General features: G+C 39.9%; 1 protein-coding gene across 1 annotated transcript in view; it reads left to right on the forward strand.

Annotated features, from left to right (window-relative positions):
- The first annotated feature begins 595 nt into the window (after positions 1–595).
- Positions 596–15,887, forward strand: part of clcn2c (chloride channel 2c) — a 90,579-nt gene continuing 75,287 nt past the window's right edge. Inside the window, exon 1 of the mRNA XM_025055220.1 lies at positions 596–1,055. Coding sequence (XP_024910988.1) covers positions 1,005–1,055 — 51 coding nt within the window. The 5' untranslated portion in view covers positions 596–1,004. The remainder of the gene's footprint in view (positions 1,056–15,887) is intronic.

Raw genomic sequence — 15,887 nt, forward strand, 5'->3', positions numbered from 1 at the left:
TTATGTACTGTGCATTTTTTAAAATGCTCCAGATCAAAATCAAGTAAATATATGTCTATACAACATTATAATTACAAATGTTTGAACATATGACTGTGATATTAAGTTTGAAAGTGGAATTCATGTAGGTTAATGTATGACTTTGACCTTTTGACTTTCAATGTTTTTTCTAATGTTTTCAACCCTAATATACAGCATAATAAAAAATAATATATAGTTCAATAATATTGAACAGAACTATTCCCAGGTGAAGTTTAAGTTAATACATATATATAATGTAAATACTGTGTCTACCCTGCTGTTATGGTTACTACTAGGTGTCTATCCTGCTGGGAATAGTAGTTTGAATGAAACATGACAGTATGTGTGAATGAGAGTGTCAGTAGTCGTCTGTCTCTACATGTTTCTCTATAACAGACTGGCCCATCACCCAGTCTGTTCATATAAACAGCCTGTTTAGTTCTCATTAAAATTGTGTGGCGTTTCATAAATAAAAAAAAAAACAGTCATCATCGGATGAGCGGCTCAAATGATCAAAAATACCACATGGAAAACTGCGGATTTAACACCTTTTCTGGAATGTCGTCAGCAAGAAAGAAGAGAGAGAGAAAGAATCAGAGGAATAAGTAACTCGGTGTGAGAAGTTTACTTTTTTTTGTTGTTGTTCAAAGTAGACTGACACACTTCCAGATGGGAGGGTACAGTGCATATCAAGTCCCGCCTCACACGCACACTCACACGCACACAGTGTGTTCCTTGCTGCAGACTTGACGCTATAAAATGAAGGAACTTGTCGGATTCGGGACGCAGTCTTTAGCTGGAGTTCCCTCAGTGGACTCTCACACTGTAACTGCAGGCAGCCCCGTGCGTTAAGTGCTGCTCTCACAGACGCACACTTTTGAGGGGAAAAAAAACCAAACCACAGAGACTCCTCTGACTTCGCCCCTCAGAAGCCTCGACCAGGTCGCCGGTTGCAGCAGTGACGGAGCAGCGGCAGCAGAACCATGGCAGGGGACGGTTCGGACCAACGTGCGCTGCAGTATGAACAGACTCTGGTGAGTTTAAACTTGTTGCTTCACTGAACTTTGCTCGCACTTCGCAAAGCTTTATGCCGAAGCGTTGACGGGGAAAAACCGAACTCCTGCTGACGGAGACGTCACTTTAAAGCCGCACGGCTCACTGGCAAAACGTGCAGCTGCTGTTACTGAACTCTGATGAAAAATGCGAAATGTGTGGCAGGGAAACGCGTGTTTCCGGCATTTATTTGAGACGAATTGGTGTTAAGAAGTGACAGAATTTGTCCATGTTTGTTGTGGTTCCCACTGCTTTGTCTCTACGTGAATATCAACTCCTGACGTGCAGAATTGGTAAAGTTTTCGGTGAAGTTCGTCCTCCTGCACAGTCAAGTGAAGGCAGCTGTGTATGGTTCTAGGTACGTACTGTATCTGGCCGGTCTGTGTAGCTTTGGTGATAACAGAAGCAGAGACACACTTGCATTTTGGTACAGTACAGTAAACCAACTCTGACAGTTTGTAGTTTTTGGACATTGTTGACGTAATATTTGCACAAACAGCTAGCCGGTGTTGTTTTCTGTATCAGTTGAGTGATAGACACTGATATACTTTTTTTCACACTTAGTGAAAAACACTGTTTTCTAAGTGTTTTTCACACTTAGTGAAAAACACTGTTTATTGGACTGCAAAGTTAGTGCTTATAAATTTGGCATGGCTTAAAAAACCATTTGTTTATTGACCAAACTAATGCTGGAGCCTAACAGTTTCACTTTGACACAAACTGGTGCAGGAGAGAGGGAAGAAAACTTTCTTCTTTTTTTAAAAAAAAATTAAAATTCCATAACAGGTGAGGTGCACAGTTTACAAAGGCTCCTGAAGACAGTATTGTATAATCTTATTATCATTCTTTGTCACTAACTTTATTTTTCCTCTGCTTTAAATTGAGTAAAGTATAAACAGTCTAAGTTGTTTTGAATGACATGAAATACACAATACTACAGATTTACAGTGGGTTCTGAGCAGGAGTTTGAAGACCTGAAGATCAGGAACGTAAGCATGCTCCGTACACTACTGTACTGTAGCCTGAAGAAGCCAGGTCCCTGTAGTGTACAGTGTATAAAAGCTGTCCAACACAACTTCAAGTTGTGCAATAAGAAGATCAGTGCTGCGTGGTGGCCTTATACCAACTCCGGGCGTGAACTGTGATTGACTTTGATTGGGACAACAAGAGTTACATTGCAACCTCACACCTTTATCTAAAATCCAGACTCTTTCATTGTACATGCCAAGATAAGACAATATTTGCCAATAGTTCTGAGGATTAATCATTAGAGCTAAAAGTTTTAATTGCATCTCTTATGCCCAGCCGCCATAATCCCAGAAATGTTAACGTCTCAGAGCCTTAGGTGCTGCAGCGGACCTAATGCTGTACTTTAAACCTCAGAAGGATTATATTTTAAAGCTGTGCTGCACAGCTTTTGTTTGTAAATAAAAATATATCTTCTATTACGTATGATTACACATCGACACACGAGGCTAATTTAGTCAACTCCACATGACTGTGTCTTTGATTAGCCACGATCAGAGTGAACATCAACATCAGCGTGAGACATAAGTTACATATATATCTAACTTAACCTAATTGGGCTGGACCAATACAATCAGTGCAATAAAATAATTAACTCTAAAGAACGTATTTATTCATATTTAATGAGATATAATCTCACAACAAATATCCTGAACATGAAGTGTTCAAAATTCATCAAGTTGGCTGGATTGAACAGCCTACCTGGCCCGTTTTGGCCCGTGGGCCGTATGTTTGAGATCCCCGCTCTGACATGAGGCGCGAGTTATGGGTTTTCTCTGGGGCTCGAACCCGGGAACCATGATAGCTGCTACACTGTGGAACCATCTCTACGTACACCACTATTCCACATCAACGGTGATTTTCAAAAGAGAGGACACATGATGCAAATAAAGGCACCGGGTCTAAACGTTTTTAGTGCAGCAACTGTGACCAAAGTGGAGGAGCTCTGAGGTTCCTAGACCCCTCTGAGCAGAGAACAAAACTCGCAGCATGCTCCTTAGAATGAACAAACTCAGGGAGGGGACTGCAGCCGGCATCCCTGGACTGCTCATTTTCTCCAGTTGAACTTTACCTCACAAAAACCTCTGTCAAGGCTTAGGAATCATCTAATTGTAGAGACTGTGTTTTATGGGCTGATTGGGCCCAAACGGAGACTTTTCATTCAAGAGGAGCCACAACTGTAGCAACTTGTTTGGGCCCCTGTTTCCTTTAAGTTGGAAAAAAAAAGTTTCTTTGTACAGAATCCCTCTCGCTCCCCTCCGCCCCTCAGTGTGCTGTTAATCTCTGTGTGTGTTCTAGAGTGATAGATTACACAACTGGCGACCCGCTGATTCAGCGCTGGACACTGCGTCACCCCGCTGTGGTCTCGTGCTCGGGTCTTCATCTCTTTGAGGAGAACGTGGAAAACAGCTATTACTGTAACAGTGAGAGAGAGGAAAAAACGTAATCTCAGATCCCCCTGTAGTGTTTTGATGATTTATGTGGGAATATAACAGACAAATTCATCTAAATAGCATCAAGTAAAAATAGCCTGTGTGAGAATAATCTCTTTTATCATCAATAAGTTCTCTATCGCTGCCTCCCTCCCCTTTTGGACGTGGGCTGTAGTAACACGGTGCCTTTGTGTCATACTGGCAGTGATGGTGCTTGTGTGGGTTTGTTGTGGGCACTGGATGCTCAAAGAGGCCACAGTGTAGTGTGGCCAAGAACACTGAAAGGCTGCGTGCAGAGAAATGTTAGTCAAATAAAAGCAGCAGTGTACAATTAAGAGGGCAACAAAGTGAATGTCAGTTTTATTTGTATAAATGATTTTATTCCAGTTCCTTTTAGAGAGTACAGCCAGGTGTTTATGCTGTTAATGGTGTGAAATATAATGTGGGTATTTTCTTTTATTTACTTAGTCCTGATGCTAAAAGAAGAGGTTGAAAAATCCACTGTTTTCTTTTTAGTCTTAGTAATTTTTTTTGCATGGATATTTATTATCTGTCTATCAGTTTTTGCATATGCAAAGATGAAGAAAATTTGAAAATTTCTTATTATGATTATTATTTCATGTTTAATTATATTAACTAATTATAATTTAATTATGTATCCACAAGCAATCTAGGCAGCATATTCAACAAGGATTATAATAATTAATTAAAAAAATATATAATCAAAGAAAATTCACTCGGCTCTATCTTGTCCCTGAATCAGAATTTCTCAGAAGTGGATGATATGCAGTTCTCAGTACAGGAGTTCTTATTGGTGGATGATACAATGTGAATGTGAACATTTCCAGCAACAGTTGTAAAGTATCTATCTCTGGAATGCCTGTCGTTAGTGTTTACTTAGATAATTGTTACTTGGATTTGACCTTGAATTAAGTGTAAAAAACAAAAACAAAAAGTAAAAACAACAAAAAACCACACCTACGTCAGCAGATGTCAGTCAGGATGACAGCTTTTACATGCATCCATTTCCATCATTAAAATAACTAAATTTGGAAATCTTCATATATAATGAAATATCATTTAATAAAACATCATGAACATGAAAAGTATGTGCTTTCAAAGTTCATCAAGTGGGCCGGATTGAACCCACTAGCGGGCAAGTTTTGGCCTGCGGGTCGTATGTTTGTGACCCTTGGTGTAAACCCTGCGTTTATTTAAACGAATCCTGGGGGCAAAGGTCATTGTTTTCACTGCCTGTAAAATGTCAGAGGGCGCCAGTTACAATCAAAGGTACATAATATCTATTAATAACAACCGTGACCCAATGAAACCTGGTTATCAATGAGTTAAACTTTAAAGGTAAAGACCTTGAATCACCCTCAGCCATAATAATAAAACTGCGCAGTTGTTGTGGAGAACATTCATGAATGAAGATGATTTCAATGAAAAACAAACTTTACATTTTTTTAGTTACCTGTACAACTGCTCTGTGCCCCCCATAAATAAAAGCAAGTGGTCTTGTGATCATCTCCCTTTGTTTCATTACGCTAATAAATAATTAATCGTCAGCCTCTTTATCATTTCTTTATCAAAGAAACATTTTATGTCGTGTGGTTCAACAGCGTCATAAGTAAAAGGCTGAAATTTATGACTTTGTCAAGATTGTTCTTGAGCAATAAAAGGTTAGAACATTGTCGTCCACGTAGCGTGGCGTAAGGTAATAATATCTCCTGGTGGTTTAAAGCCAGTGCCCTCGTGTTTTTCCACAGTCCTAAAGTCTCCTGGTGTTTGTTATGGCTTTTTCCCCTTAAAGTCAGTTAGAGTTTGCCTGGAAGAAAGTCACCTGACTGGTGGCAGCCTGTTTGATGTAGCACACAGGGGTAATAAACCTCTTTTGGTTTATTTTATTACATCTGATAAGAAGGTTATAAAGGATTATGCACAAGGTTGTTGCTAATCACCCAAATTTAAATGAAGAATCACTTAAGCTCTGGTGATTTGGTGTTGGATGTTATGTCCTTCCTGACTCTATAGCTATACCTGGAATTTTCTTTTCTGGACTAGACTGGTTTGTCTTAGGTTGTTTTTTTGTTTTGTTTTTTGAAACAGATATCATTTCACTCTAAACATAAGAAATTAGAAATATTTGTGTTCATTTTTCTCTGTTTCTTTTTCCCGTCTTATCAGAGGAAAAAAATTGACATTTAGAAACTATTTACTCTCAATTCCACTCTGATAAAATCAACCTAAAAGTCTACTTTTAAAAATAATCCTGTTCTTTGTCTCTTTGCTTTGAAACATCCTGGAATATTTCTGAAACTGTGTAAACGTATTATAGACCTGGATGGATATTTTTTCTAAAAATCATTAACTGGACAATCAATAGGATTCAAATACACTTTCAGCTCCGCGAGTCAACAAATCAGTCATGTTGTCATGAAGAGTGTTTTTTGAATGGTTTGTCTGGAGGTAGATGATGTCATGGGGTTATCAAAGAAACAACACATTCATCACCGTTGGTCTGCTCTAGTAAAGAGGCACAAAAGCTAAAACATCTGTTGGTATTTTCCAGCCAGGGAGTGGTGAAGACACTTTGTATTTGAAGTGTGGTTTGAAGTGGAGGTGAAACTAACAGCTCATTATTGATTAATCCGTCAAGTGTTTGGTCAATAAAGTTTCATTGTGAAAAATGTCCTGCATTCTTCACCGATAAGAAACTCAAATAATTAAATTTGTCTCATCAACAGTTCAAAGTGAGGAGATATTGGATCTGATGATACAAGACTCGCATGGAAAACTACATATTTAATCCTTGTCAGTATTCTTATCATTGTAGAAACAGAACAGAGGTGGCGCTGCACCATGTTGCTTTACAACATTAATACAACTCTAATGTCTGTACTTCAGCCAACCAGCAGGTCCATCAATATCAAATTGATTGAAGTCGATTTTTTTTTTTTTTTTTTTACACCATGCTCCTACATTTGTGCCATATTCCATGTATTATACGTGACTTTTACCTAGACGAGAGGGGTCAAACATATGGGGTTTAATACTGGCCCACATTATGAATGACCACTAGTGTGAGAACCTCTGATCTATACTGTTTTAGGTTGGGTCTCAAAAAGTATGAAAAATTGCACTTTTCTTTGTTCTAGATTGGGTCTTAAAAAGTATGAAAAATTGCACTTTTCTTGAATTTGAATATTTTTCTAGGCCAGTATTTTTCTCCACTTCCTTACCATAATTCTTGACATGATGGTTGTGAACACATTCTTGTGTTAATGATTTATCTGAGTCCAACTTAAAAACATGTTTCTACACAGGTTCATGGTGTACTTATACTGCCTTTAAAAGTCGTATAGAAAGGATGTCCTTGCGTGTTTTTTTTGTTTTGTTTTCTGTATTAAAGCCTTAAGGAAGTGAAACTGTGGCAGCTGAAGAATGTGTGTGTTTTCCCCATGTGTGTGTGTGTATGTGTGTGTAATGTCCTTCTGCCCTGCTGCGACACAGGGCCATTAAGCTGTAACACGACATTGTTTTTTATTGTGTTTTAGTACTAATTAGCTCTCAGCTGTAGCTGTGGCCGTAATACTTGGCAGTGGAAGTTTTTTTTCTCATTCTGAATTTATCATGCCTTGTGGACAGAGGTGCAGAGTCGGGAAAAGTTATTTGCTTGTCATTTGTTCATTATATTCATTCATTTTGAATGCTGATAAAGATCTAGAGCTCCCATTGGTCTTCCTTTGTCCGTCAGTGTGACTTACTCAAGATCAACCTTTACCCCCCCCCCCACACACACACACCCTCACCCCACCAAACAAAGTCTCCAATTCTGTTTACCTTCTGCACAAACAGATGTATAATGGAATTCCTGTGTGTGTGTGTGTGTTGTGCCTGGTGTGGGATGGAATCAAACAAAGGAATCAAACCTGTTTACAAACCAGGTGTTGGTCTCACAGGTTCATGTGTCAATCACTTCACCACTGAGTGTGTGTGTGTCCAGTGTGATGGAGTGACGTTGACACAGGCACGCAGGCGTTGATGATTTCTTAACTGAGATGGAGAGTGTCGACGTCCACCTGGACGGGTCAGCAGATCAACAGAGGTCGGGGATTCAGAGGCCTGTCACCTGATTAGTGCCATTCTCCTTGGAAGCACCGGGCAGAAGTTCTAAATTTAATTGTTTATTTAATTGAATTGACTCATCGTATTTTAGTCTAATTATCTTTGAATAATCTGACGTGTGGTATAACTAACACAAGACTCCTCCTGATCTAGACCTCATCTTTAAAAGTCAGAAACCTTCGCGACCCAAGACAATAGACATTATTCAAAAACTCCTGGGAAATGTGAAGCAAGATGACCCCCCAAAAAAAAGACCCACCTGAGGGTCACGACCCAGTCTTTGGGAAACAAATCGGTCAGAAACATTGATCTACAGGACACCTTATGTCTCAGTCATGCTTCACCTACGTACCTTATTTGGTACATACGTCTCAAACATCACTGCCCGCATTCTGCCATGCGTGCCTTATGTTTGAAATGGTTGTTAAGCAATACATCCACCAGGCGGCGAGGGGTTAAAGTTCCAATCTCCATGACAGCCACCAGTGTTCTTCAGTGTAAAGTACCTTCACTCACATCCACCCCGGGTGAGGCTGTCTCCCGTCCTCTCCTCTCGTCTTCCTCTAAATGCCTTTACTTCACTGCTGATGACATGTAATCAAACAGATGCCTGACAGTCTTCAGCCTCTGTGGGACTCCATCAGTGCTGCATACATTTGGCTGCAGCGCCGCCGTCAACGGTGCTGTGGTGGCAGCTGAGATGGCAAGATGAAAGACCCTTTGATGCTTCTTCAAGCCCCGGTTATAAACAGGCACTACAGAGTGCTGCCTCACACACACACACACACATCGTCAAACACACATCGTTTTAACTAAAAGCCACCAGCTTTCACACACAGGTGCAGGAAACAGCCCCAGTGAACAGTCAGTGCAGATGCCACCTGTTTCTGAGCTCTGCCATAATGACTCCTGCTGCTGAGTTGAACTCTGCTAATGGAGCCCTGCCTCTGAGCAAGTAATTACAACATGCTGGTTTGATCAGCACTGGCTGCTTTTTTCTGTGCGTTTCAGTGTTTCTGCTCGAGTCCCATTTCTGCAGATGGACTCTTTAAGAGCCGCACACTTCCTTATGTGTGCGTTAGTCATCATTTTACAGAGTTATTGTTGGACACAGTCAGGCCAGACGGCGTGTATGAGTGTTTATTATGAGTCTTGTAAGAACAGCGGTGTGAACAGAGGAGACCGTGGAGTGACATCATTTTACAGTCAGTGCTGCTTGATGACAGTGATATCACACCATCGCTGACATCAGATTGTTGCCAAATCCGCCAGTAAAGGAACGGTAATTCTCACAGTTGTTGTTGGGGCTAAGGCTCACTGTTATGTATACACAACTATTGTTACTCAAAATATTATGCTGAATGTGTTGAGGGAAGAAAGGCAGAGGATTTATGATGCGTTTTAATTTGAGATTTGATCTGAATTTAGCAAATCCACCCGAAAGAAGAGAAGGTTTTTTTAATTTGAAAAGGCAAATATTTTATTTGTACAGTTCCCCTTAAAGGGCCGGTTGTAAATGGAAGACTGTATAGATGCAACTACTCTGTACTATATTAATAAATGTTTCTAAAACTGAGTTTTTTTTTTTTATCAAGTTACGAATATTTTTCACTTTATTAAATGCTTTTTAACCTCCTGTAGACCATACAAAATGACTTGGCGGGCCTCATTTGGCCCCCGGGCCTTGAGTTTGACACGTGCTCCACACCAAGTCTGTCTAGTTCGAACCCGACTTTGTGAATGAATGATTTAGACAGCGAGGGTTAAAGAAGAGTGTATCATCACTGAGTAACTGAAAAGATAGACTTTGTTTGGTCACTGAACAGGAGGAAACACAGGGCTTCATCTCACCCTCATCTTCATCTCACCCTCTTCTTCATCTCACCCTCTTCTTCATCTCACCCTGATCTTCATCTCACCCCGATCTTCATCTCACCATCTTCTTCATCTCACAATCTTCTTCATCTCACCCTCCTCTTCATCTCACCCTCTTCTCCATCTCACCCTCTTCTTCATCTCGCCCTCTTCTTCATCTCACCCTCTTCTCCATCTCACCCTCTTCTTCCTCTCACCCTCTTCTTCATCTCAACCTGTCCTTCATCTCACCCTCTTCTCCATCTCACCCTCTTCTTCCTCTCACCCTCTTCTTCATCTCGCCCTCTTCTTCATCTCACCCTGATCTTTATCTCACCCTGATCTTCATCTCACCCCGATCTTCATCTCACCATCTTCTTCATCTCACAATCTTCTTCGTCTCACACTCATCTTCATCTCACCCTCTTCTCCATCTCACCCTCTTCTTCATGTGATTCTCCTAACATTAGCCCACTTCCCACCAGTACACCGGCCTGGTCTGCCCTTGAGACCAGTTCTCCTTCATCTTCTGACCCTGGGGTTGTTGTGGACAAAGTGTGACTCGGCTTCATCTGATAAGACCAGATGTTTATCTTGGCTGTTAAAGATCAGTCTGTGCCGCCGTGTCATAACCAGGCACGTTGCTGAGCAGTTAAATGATGGTGGGGGGGGGAGGGGGGATTTAGGCAATTTAAAAATGTTTTTTATTTGTATATATTTTTTTAATTTAATGCTTCACTGGTTTAAACCTAATTTATTTTTATTTTGTTTTATTTAATGCCATTGTTACTAGTGTTATTTTAACTTTGTAGCACTTTGAGATTTTGTTCCAAAATGTAGCATGCTATAAACCTGTAATAAATTATATTTTTTATTTTTAATATCTCATAAAATGTTACAACCTGTGACCCAACAGGAGATAAAAGTCGGAGGCAAATTGACCTAAAGAAATAAAATCTGTAATTATATCATTAATATTGATTGTGATCATTATCCAGTCCCATTGAGGCATCGATCTCTGTGACGCTGGGCCAAACTGATCAATGAGTTTATGTTAAAATAAAGTTGATAATATCTTAAGCATAGTTTAAAGTGACACTTTTAACACCTGCTCCATAAAAGTGATATAAAATGATGATATAATCTGCTTAAACAGCGCCTCATAGAACAATGTGTGGGTGATTTATTATCATCTGTACAGGGTTTAATGGAACAACCTGCACTGTTCCGCAACCGCTGTTAGCTCGGCGTTTGTTGTGCAAAATGAACGTTTATTGGCGTCCAAGGTTCATGGGTCTGCGTATGTTGGACGGTTAATTTAGTTATTTGACATTTGAACTTTTTTTTTTGAACAGGCAGTTTTTGAGTGAAGGTTCCTGCAGACACTGACAGTCTGTTCTGATGATGATGATGATCTTCTGTAATCCAGCAGAAATCTGATCTTGTGACATCGTTGTGTGTGTATTTGTAGATGGATTACAGGTTTGACGCAGGTCGTTCACATTTGATTAAAAGCTCAAACATAATTCAACATAAAAAGACTTAACAGAAATATGAGTATTAATGAATTATGATCTCTGTGTATCTTCAAAGGTCAGTTAGTGTCTGTCCAAACTCTGTAATTTAACCTTAAAGTATGCTATCGGAACAATTAATCTTCAGTATGTTTGTATAGTAAATATATCATTTTTTTGCAGTGTCAGGTGATATTACATGTTTTACTAAATAAATGACGGTTAAAAAGATGATATTGGTTAGTGTAAATCTACATAATTTATTTTCTAATCCAGTGGTTCTCAAACTTTTTTTTTTCTACTCTGTATCACCTGAGAAAACATTGATCTCTCTGAGCTCCACCACAAAGACCAACATTAGAATACAGCAGCAGAGGTCTTCACTGTTAGCTTCCACCACAGGAGAGAGGTTTATAAATAAATAAATGACGGTTAAAAAGATGATATTGGTTAGTGGTTAATAATGGTTACCTCTTAAATCTACATAATCTACTTTATCTAATCTCTAATCCAGTGGTTCTCAAACTTTTTCTACTCTGTATCACCTGAGAAAACCTTGATCTCTCTGAGCTCCACCATGATGACCAACATTAGAATACAGCAGCAGAGGTCTTCACTGTTAGCTTCCACCACAGGAGAGAGGTTTATAAATGTTTATGAAGATGTTTATGAAGATGTTTATAAAGATGTTTATGTTTAAATGTTGTATTAATTGTGCAGGGTATGTTTTCAGATTTATTCAACTGAAAATGTAAATGTAAAAATATGAATTTTCCTCGCGTACCTCTAGAGAGCGCTCACGTACCACTAGTGGTACGCATACCACAGTTTGAGAACCACAGCTCTAATCTATTAATGTTTCTATCTATAAATACTGTATAATGGCCGTCATTCACAGTTCAAGCAAGTGTGTTTGTGTTTGTGTGTGTTTGTGTGTGTGTGTGTATATATATACTCTTTCTAGGAACTAGACCCACAAGTCTTCAGCAGCACTGCAGTGTTGTTGTACGAATGTGTGTGTGTGTGTGTGTTTGTGTGTGTCACACACAGAGTCCGTGCCAAGTGTGTGTACGTTAAACGCATGGGTTGTGTAATGTGTTGTGACAACACGAAGAAAAAGAAGTGATGAGGTTCAAGACTGCTCACTTTAGCAGCACAGCTTTTAACACACACACACACACACACACACACACGTGCATACACAGCACATTTGTGTGTTCTTATTGATTCATGCAAATGAGCGTTGTGTTTGTGCCAGGATTTAATTTGTTTCACAGGGATTAGCAGATGCAACAGTTTCAACAAATTTCATTTGTTTTTTAAAGCTGTAATAAAAGAGGCGTCTGCCTCAAAACTGTGTTTGTTAAACCAGGTCAGGTCCCTACGTAGGCTAGGTGGCATTCAGGTGTTCACACAGAACGTGGGAAGAACCACTTCCACAGACACAAACAGTGTTTCTGTAAAGACAAAAAAGAAACTCGTTTTAGGTTCATATTTTTATTATTCTTGTGTTGTGACAATTAGTGAAGTAAATAAAACCAGAGCAGTTTGAATAATGACTTTTACTTTTACGTTTTTGGTTTTTACTAATTAAGGATCATTGTCTTAAGAGGAAATGAATGGTGATGTCCAGTTGATGCCGCTTCAGTTTTTAGTTTTTACTAATTAAGGATCATTGTCTTTGGTCATTATTTTTCTGGAGCTCATTTTGTTTAAAAATAAATATCGTGTCGTGAGATGGGTGTGTGGTTACACCCCTACTTTTAACACATCACTTTGGCACTTTTTATCCTCCATATTTTATTGTACTTATGGTTTGTTGTGCATTAGTATCTTTTTATCCGAAAGTAGTAGAAGATTTTTAATCTGCAGAGAGAAGGTGGAGATGCAGGAGGTTGGGGTTAGAACTGAAAGTTTGGTGTTAGTTCTAATCCCAGGCTCCACTGTAATCCACTGTAATCCCAGTGTTAATGCGACACCCATATCACCTGCTGCAGCTGATCTTTGACTTGTTATGTTTAAACAAACAAACGTAGGAATTCAGGAATGTGAGAGGACGTTTCAAACTCCAGTTCAGGGACATACAGTACTGTGCTCCTTCTACTGTGACCTCTTGACCTCTGCTAACCTTTAGCCTCCATAGGTCCTGGATCTGTGACGGGCTCCGTGTGGTTCACTCAGATTAACATCTATCAGTTTCCTGCAGTCAGAACCCGGACACTCTACACCAACAGGAGACGAGAGGCATTTTGACTTGTCTTAGCCGTACTGTACTTTTCTGCTTTAGTACTCACAGGCAAAGTAAATATGACCTCTAAATGTCATACTGCAGTACACACACTCACTCATGGTACACACATTCATCCCTGTAGGACAGTGTTTGAGTGGTTTTAGAGAACCACTGTCAGACAGATGAGTAGATCCTCAAAAAAAAAAGGACAGTTATAATATAGATCGTATAATAAATACTATTATAATACATTTTTTAATCTTTTTATTTTATGATATTATTTTAATTTTACATTCAGTTTTTGTATGTTTTGTGTATATTCCAGAAGGTATCATTGAGATTTTGTGCATATTTAATACAAGTAAGTGAGAATAAATTGATATTTCAGTCGATGGAATTTGTGTGTTTGTCGTTTTCCCTGGACTTTTCCAGACGTTTGTTGAAGTTTTTGTCCGTGGAGTTGTCGGTTAGAATCCCAACAACAGCTGAACTGAAGCAGTTTTACAGTCAACAGTGCTGATGTGTTTACAGTGCAGGTGTGTTCTAATTTGTCTGGACGCTGATGTGAACCAGTCAACGGTCTGTTTCCCTCGGCACCTGACACTTCATCCTCCTCCTCCTCCTCCTCCTCCTACTGAGGTGGAGATTCACCATCAGTCATTCAGGGTGTGTGGGCACGCAGTGACACCTGGGCAGTAGTGGGCAGGTCGGTGTGAATTATCCTGTTCTCACTTTCACACAGACGGGGTTGGATCGTTAGATAATGACGAGCAGTGAGCTGCTGAGACTTTACCTGAGGAGACAAGGACTCAGCCTTTGGTGTGATGATGATTAGTGAAGTATTTTAACACATGATGAGCAGAATGATGTTCATACAATAATTCCACCATCCTTCCCCTTGTTCTATTACACCATTGTTTCCCAAAGACTGCGTCACGACCCTCAGGTGAGTCGCAAGAATTTATTTTTGGGTCGTCTTACATCATGTTTCCCAGGAGTTTACAAATAATGTCTATTGACTTGGGTCACGAAGGTTTGTGACTTTTAAAATATGGGACCCCAGAGAAAAGTTTGGTCTACACAGTCCATTCACACGTTATTGATTATTGAAAATAACTTTGAATCATTGAATGCAAAGTAGACAATAAAAAAACTCATTTAATTTAATTTAATTTCAATCATGAAAAAATGAACTTCTGTAGATGCAGATACGATCTTAATCTTATGAACTTTTTTTTTTTTAATTAACAAAGACTTGTATAACAGAGAGAGTACAGATGGTGAGATCTTAATCTTATGAACATGTTTTTTTTTAATTAACAAAGACCTGTATAACAGAGAGAGTACAGATGGTGATCAGTGACACTGCTGTGTAACAGATGTTAGCTAACACACACACACACAGAGCTGTAACTACAGGAGCAGCATCAACACGTTCTGTGGATGGAACATTTACAGGCCGAGTCCTGACGGGATTTTCACTCAACTGTGAACCTCCACACCTGCTCATCAACCTTCACCACTGTTAGTATTAAACACCGCAGTATCTTAGCTGCAAATTACCATATTTGGAGAAAAATGATTTTGAAGTGACTCCTGAAAAAAATCTGCTGCTGTAATCACTTATCACAGATTAATGTGTAAATTACAACCTGTGATGCAGTTTTGGCAGCGTCAACTTTTGTAAAAAAAAACAAACAAACAATAAACCCTTGTCGAGGTCAAATATGGTGCAGTATGGGATTATTGATTGTACAGTGAGTAAAAATTCAATAATGATTGTACTGCACCCCCCCCCCCCCCCCCCCTGTCTCCGTATCTGTATTGTTAATCTGTCACTGTTAAATCTCTCAGTTACATGAATTTCAGTTGACAGTCAATGATTCAGCTCTGGACACGACAGAACCAGGCTGACCAAACGACCCAAACCTCTGATGGTGTTGACTTGAATATATCGACACTAAAATATTGGCGGTAAAAACTTATATCGACGTCATCAAACAGCAGACGTTACAGAACCTGGCAGTTTATTGGTTTGTTTTAGCAGCGCTGCAGTGTGGAGACCGTGCTCTCACGTTTAATACGTCGTCTGCAAACAGTGGCGTGTTTTACTGTTGTTATGTTAAGGCAACGAGGACATGGGTGTAGCTGCAGTGCGGTGAATGTCAGCGTGAGGTGCCGTGGTAGTCGTGAAACGCTGACGAGGTCCGCGAGGGCATTTCATTAATATCGAGACGGCTGCTTTTCTCTGGCCTCTTTTGCTGAGTTGCATTCATGTTAAAATTGGATCAATACATGTTATTTCTATTCTCCCTCCTCCTCCCCTCTTCCTCCCCCGTCCCTCTCTCCTCTACACACGCAGAGTTCTTCTCCGTTTTATTTATTTTTTTGGCTCCTACCATCCATTCACCTTTCCCCTTCATTCATCACCCTGTCCTGTCCTCGCTTGAAATAAAGTGTCCGCGCTGGCTCGCCCTCCCAGATCCCGCACACACATTGATCTCTCTCTAACAAGTCGTCCCAGGCCTCGGCAGTTCTGCCACCTCACCTCACCCTCCTTCCCCATTTTACCTCCCGCGGAGGATAGAGAGGAGAGCGAGAGCTGTTAGGGGTTCGGCAACAGTTTAC

Source organism: Cynoglossus semilaevis, chromosome 4, assembly GCF_000523025.1.
Source record: "Cynoglossus semilaevis isolate Cse_v1.0 chromosome 4, Cse_v1.0, whole genome shotgun sequence".
Taxonomy (NCBI): Eukaryota; Metazoa; Chordata; class Actinopteri; order Pleuronectiformes; family Cynoglossidae; genus Cynoglossus; species Cynoglossus semilaevis.